The 6,308-nt window shown below is 36.3% G+C and overlaps 1 protein-coding gene across 2 annotated transcripts in view; it reads right to left on the bottom strand.

The window, feature by feature from the left end:
* OPHN1 (oligophrenin 1) overlaps window positions 1-6,308 on the bottom strand; it is a 479,266-nt gene that overhangs the window by 138,969 nt on the left and 333,989 nt on the right. For both annotated transcript variants that reach the window (XM_005880381.2, XM_005880380.2), the window contains exon 16: window positions 2,056-2,140. In XM_005880381.2, the coding sequence (XP_005880443.1) occupies window positions 2,056-2,140 (85 nt within the window). The remainder of the gene's footprint in view (window positions 1-2,055; window positions 2,141-6,308) is intronic.

The raw sequence follows: 6,308 nt of genomic DNA, 5'->3' as shown, positions 1-6,308 counted from the left end.
ACATCTATCAACAAGTGAATCTAAAAATCAAGTGAATAAATAATCTGATGAACAGAATAAACCGGTGAATATAATAGAATCAGAGGCATAGAAAGGGAGTGGACTGACTATTCTCAGGGGGGAATGGGGTGTGTGGTGTGTGGGAAGAGACTGGACAAAAATTGTACACCTATGGATGAGAACAATGGGTGGCGGGGGTAAGGGCAGAGGGTGGGGTGGGAACTGGGTGGAGGGGAGCTATGTGGGGAAAAAAGAGGAACAACTGTAATAATCCGAACAACAAAGATTTAATTTAAAAAAAAAAAGAAATTACCAAAGCAACTCCAAGAAAGCCACAGTCCTTGGCAGTAAGGAATAAAGGAAGAAGATGCTCCAATACCAGTGGCCTTACAAGTCAGAGATATTTAGGTTCAAATAATGAGTTGTGACCATTGATATTATTAATATGGAAAGGGGTATACTTCAATTACCCCATCTTTAAAATGAGTATTAGTGCCACCTACCTTATATAGAGTTATTGTGAGAAAAAACAATGATATTGTCAGTATAAACTAGAAAACTGGCTAGCAAAGAATAAACCCTCCACAACAGCATCTCTTTTATTTGGCAGATACAAAAGAAATACTCCTAGAAAGAATATTCATGTTCATATAAAGTTATAAGATAATGCCACAGCTGAAGGTCATTTAACAGCAATATCTGAGACCCAATCTATTTTGGATTAATGATATTTTCCAGAGCTTAAGTATCTATCTTAATGACTAAAAAGTATAATAACTGGAAAGAAGACATTTTAGCACATAAAGTATGATACATACTATGAAACATAAAAATGGTAAGAAATGAATATGTTTAAAAATATAGATATGTGACAAATATTTTTCATAATATATATTTATGCCAGTAAATTGAATAATATATTAATTATCGTTATGAATCTAAAAAATTTGCTGGGGAATAAACTTTTTTCCCTACTGCTGCCACTTCATTTAATTCCAACATTTTTATGGTTGTATTTTATTTTTCCCCATTATATTGATTAAAGCATTAGATATGAAACCCATACACAAGCACACAGATTATATTTGCGCAAATGTAATTAAATGTTTCAAAATGGTTATTATTTACAAAAACATGTTAAGAACCTTAAATGGTCACAAATCCTGATTTTATTAGTGAGCACATAGTGAGATCACTATCGGTGCAAAATGGCAAAACTTAAATTTTAAGGGCATGATTTTTAAAATAAAAATTTCCCCCTTAATAAAAAAGCACATACCTCATAAACACAGACAACACAGAGGGAAAGTGGGGTGGAGACAGTTAGAAAAGGGTAAAGGGGGAAAAATGGTGACAGAAGGAGACTTGACTTTGGGTGATAAACACACAATACAATATACAGAGGATGTATTATAGAAGTATACACCTGAAATCCAAATAATTTTATTCACCATTGTCACAGCAATAAATTCAATAAAAAATAATTAAAATAAAATCGTTTTCTCCTAAAAAACCAGTTTTCAATAGCAATTCTATTATTTTTATGCTTCCCTTGCTTAAATTCCAAGATTTAAAATTTTTTTTTTCTAAGGTACAATCTCCTTTAATAGAAATCCTTTTCATTTGCTTTTTCTTTAGCAATCTGATCCAATATCCTGAAATGTGGACCACATTAACTCCAATTTCCATCCAGACAACTTTCATCTATATATATAAAAGCCTAAGCAACCAGCGACCAGCCAACCAGCCAGTAGCTATGATGTGCACTGACCACCAGGGGGCAGACACTCAATGCTGGAGCTCCCGAGCTGCAGTGACTTGGTAGCTGTGGTTCTTGGGTGATGCACCCGGAACCAGAGAGGAGGGAGCCCAATTCTGGGGTGTGTCACCCGAGAACCACCCTATTGCAATCCAGGACCCCTCAAGGGATGTTGGAGGCCCAATTTCAGCCCAATCCCTGCAGGCCAGGCCGAAGGACCCCACCCGTGAATGAATCCCTGCACTAGGCCTCTAGTCAACTATAAAAAGAAAAGTCCCAAATCATATCAGGCATACCTGAGGTAGAATTTCAAGGAGCTGGTGATTGTCTTAATGTCCCAGTCACTATTATGAAAATCAACATCTCCTGGGCATTTAGGATCTAATTGAGAAAAGAGAATGAGAAAAAAGTTAACTTTCCAAAGATCTTACGTTTTACCCCTTTAAAAGGAAAATAGAGTGCCTTAATTAAAAGACTAACAGTTACACTAACCAGTTTTCAAGAGATGAAAATTTATAACAAAAATGTATTTTATATCTCAAAAAATTCCCTTGCATTTATTTCAGTCAGGCATGTAAGGAGCTTGGAAATCATCTCTTCCATTCACATGATAAGAAAACATGTAACCAACAGAAAATAAACTCCTCTTAGATCAATCAAAGGACTGAGGTCGTATATAAGGCAAACTACTGTCCCCAGAACTAAAGAGATAGACAGGCAGATACAGAGAATGAAAAGTTACTAGAGTCAAAGTCCAGGAGTAAAAAAAACCCTTGGGAATATGTACAGGGTCAGACAAACCCAATCTGCAACTAAAAAATTGCTAGAGGTTTGGTGTGGACAAGTTTGAGAGTGAAAAATTCTATAGGGACCCAGTCCTAAGTGGGGACTCCACACTTTTGTGAGTTTTATCTCCAGGAGCCCTATCAGGTTCTCACACTAAAGATGTGAGAAAAATCCCTCATATTTCTGTGCTTTTGAGAGGAGAGAAAAAGTGGCCTTTTAAATTTTATGCAAAGAGCATTTCATTCTTCTTCACAAGACCCACCCTCAAGAGAAACTATTTTACCAGATTCTCATGTACTGGGGTTTTACCAGGACCTAGGAAAAAGGAAATTCCCAACTACAGACAGGCTTGTCTTCCTATTTTTTCTAAGTGGTAAAACCAAAATAAAAAAGAGGAGCACTTGTGAAGGTCACAAGTCAGGAGCACAGGTTCACTAAAGACTAAGATGTAATTATAGGACTGTAGAATGCTACCCCTTTTCTGACACCTTGCCACCACATCAACAGGCCTTCTGGATAATAACATGAAAATATGACTAAAATAACTATGCTTCTCAGATAATATTTAAGAAGACTCTAGGGAAACCCAAAGACAACAGGGGAAATAAAAACAAGGATACCAGAGATAAGTTTGGCCTCTGACTTATAAATACAGCAAACAATACAGACTAAACCCTAACCAGATAAACAAACATCACACTAAAGGTCTGTTTACTGTATTTCTGTTTATCACAATTCCCTTTACCGATTACATCATGTCTGTCTTGAAACAAAAAATTGCAAAATACAAAAAAACAGATACTTTTCAAGAGATACTAAAAAATAAACAAACAAACAAAAGCCACAATTTGAAGGAACACAGCAAACCTCACAAGACTTAGATATAGCAGAGTTGGCATTATCAGAATGGAAATTTCTATAATATGCTAAGGTCTACAAATGATAATGTGGGCAACATAAAAGAGGACATGGATAATATAAGCAGAGAAATAGAAACTATAAGAAAGAATCAAAAGGAAATTCTAAAAACACCATAACAGAAATGAACAATTCCTTTGCTGTGCTCATCAATGGATGTGAGGAAGTATGGGACTTGGTTGGAAAGTCTGTAAGGAGGATTCTCTGAAAGATCAAAGGCCTCTGTGGGACCTTGCTGCAGGCGGCAGACCCTGCCTTGACTTTTCCAAACAAGTCTGAGCCTCTGGGTGTTTTACTAGAATCTTTATGTTTAGACTTCAAAACGTCCTTGTTTGAAAGACACTACAAATGCAGGTATTTTCTCAAGAATGCTTACCTTGCTGATTGTATCTAGAGGTTAATATTAGTTCAAGCTGTTGTTACAATAAAAGCCTAAGGAGGCAGGCGAACAGGGCTGTTTGCTCCTAAAGCCAAACATCCCCTTAGCCTTCTTTTTCACAGAAACATGTATCAGAGTAATCTATTCATCTGTCACTCAGGGTCTGCTGGTCAGCCCCGGCAAAGTAGTGCCCCACGTGAGGAGTCAGGAATGCAACGAGATGCGGTGGAACCCTCGAAAACAAAAAGTAAAAAAAATGAAAGTAACTGCACAGTAAGTCATTGGAGCCCACTTGGGATTTCCGAGGTCAAGGAAATTGTTTCTCAGCTAAGGAATTCACTATCTCTGTTATGCTTCTTAAGAATGTGAGTATATTTTCCATTAGAAAAATAAGCCTATTTCTGAAAGTAATAAAAAAAGGTTTTTCCTGTATTTGCCTAGGAAGCAAAGGTTATAAATATATTATTTAAAAAATTATGTTATGTTAATCAGGAAGTAGATTACTTTAAATGAATAGATTACTTAATACTGTTTAATAATAATAACATATCTCTCTATATAAAAGCCTAATATGCAAAGTGTCCCCTAGGAGTTCGAATGGGAGACAGGGAGTTCGATTGCTTACTATGACGTGCGCTGACCAGCAGGGGGTGGCACGGAATGAAGGAAGGCCCTGGCTGGCAGCCGGGAGGCCCCAATCAGCCCTGATTGTCAGCCAGGCCTAAGCACCCTACCCATGCATGAATTTCATGCATCGGGCCTCTAGTAATAATATAATACTGTATATTTGACTATCTTCCCAGAGTTTTAAGTTTTAAGATTTGCTTTCTCTCCTTATGAAGGAAAATTTTATACTTAAGGTATATAGGAAGCTCTGTCAAATAAGGAAATAATAATAATATTCTATTTATATAAGCATATTAAGTAGATTCTATGCTTTCATTTATAACTAATTGTTATGTTATAATATTGTGGAATATTGTGTTGTACAGAAAGGACAAGATTCCATGTCATTTGCATTATAATCAAATCAATAACCATGTCATTTTAAATTTCTTCTCATTTGGAGACAGTCACTATTTTGTTATGATACATTTAAAAAAAATGTTACATCTTCTCAGGGATCCATAGTAAGGACTCCAATTTATTTTAAGCTACATATCTCTGAGAATAAACTCTCAGATCATTCCCTCGAATTAGATAAAAATTATTAGAACTCTATATAGTATCTAGATTTATAGAAATAGTGGCAAGAAAAATAAGGAGAAAAAATTAATTATAGGACTAAATGAACTAAAAATAATTATGGTTTTATTAATTATTGTTCTCATGGCAATGTGCTTGTTTGCATGAATCCAATAAGAATCTGATTTCTTTGTAACAGGACATAGGTCAGTTTCCAATTGTAGTTTTATTAACCAAAGCTTTACTGGAATGTCATGTCTGAGAGAAATGCCAGGACTCTAGATGTCACCAGAAAGCTCTAAGGAATGAAAATTGACTTTGAAGCTGATAAGCCCCTTGGATAAATAGCCTGGTACCATGCTTGGTCACGTGGTTCATGGAAATCTTCCCAGGTAAGGAACGAAGGTTGCTTCCTGAGAGATGGCATGAAAGAAACCTCAAGTCGCCTGTAGGGACCTCAACTTGAGGAATGCACCCCAATTCTGTAGGTATTGAAGGGGAAGCCTGATGGCAACTGTGTGGCTTGGCTTCTTGGCCCTAGAAGTAAACTTTCTCATGAAATTCCAGCAAAGCATTTTTTTTTAAATAGTCTATGTAATCAACTGTTATTCTTGTTGTGTTCATGCAATCAGGCCAAATTATAACTAGACTTAATGAAGTAAGTAAATTAGTCTTTAATAAAAATGAGGGTGATTTTAGGGAGAAAAAAAATCATTTCAACAGGAAATTATTAGAAACTGTTCTTTTGCCCAATAATACTAAATTTTATAACACAGTTTGTCTCCACCAGATTACAAGCCCTACTTACACCTAGGGAATATCACCTCTAGGCACCATTGTCACCTCCTTCGGTTCCCAGGCCTCATCGCCCTCTGACAGAGAGCAAGGATTTATTGGCTCTAAGAGAATCCTTTGACCGGCCTCAGCACGAAGCAGTTACAGAAGAAACTCAGCATCCCCTATCCCTAAAAGAATTCAGAGCCAAGATCCTTGAGGGGGGTATAGTAGGCAGTTACATAGACATGAGCAAAGCAAGGATGATACGCCAACTAGAGGAAAGAGAGACTTTAAGACATACTTCTCACTACTCCAACTACTCTGAAACTAGGAATAAAGGAACTTGTGTAGAACTAACCTTTAATCATAACTGGAAGGAATTTATAGTTTTTGTGTAATAGAAGGTATAGAGAAAAAGGAAAAAGAAAGTGAAGTAGACAAACTGAAAGGATATGTATAAGTTACAGAAGGTATGTGTAAGTTATAAAAGGTATATATAAGTTA

This window comes from Myotis brandtii, unplaced genomic scaffold, assembly GCF_000412655.1.
Source record: "Myotis brandtii unplaced genomic scaffold, ASM41265v1 scaffold635, whole genome shotgun sequence".
NCBI lineage: Eukaryota > Metazoa > Chordata > Mammalia > Chiroptera > Vespertilionidae > Myotis > Myotis brandtii.
This window is presented reverse-complemented; position numbering and strand designations above follow the sequence as displayed.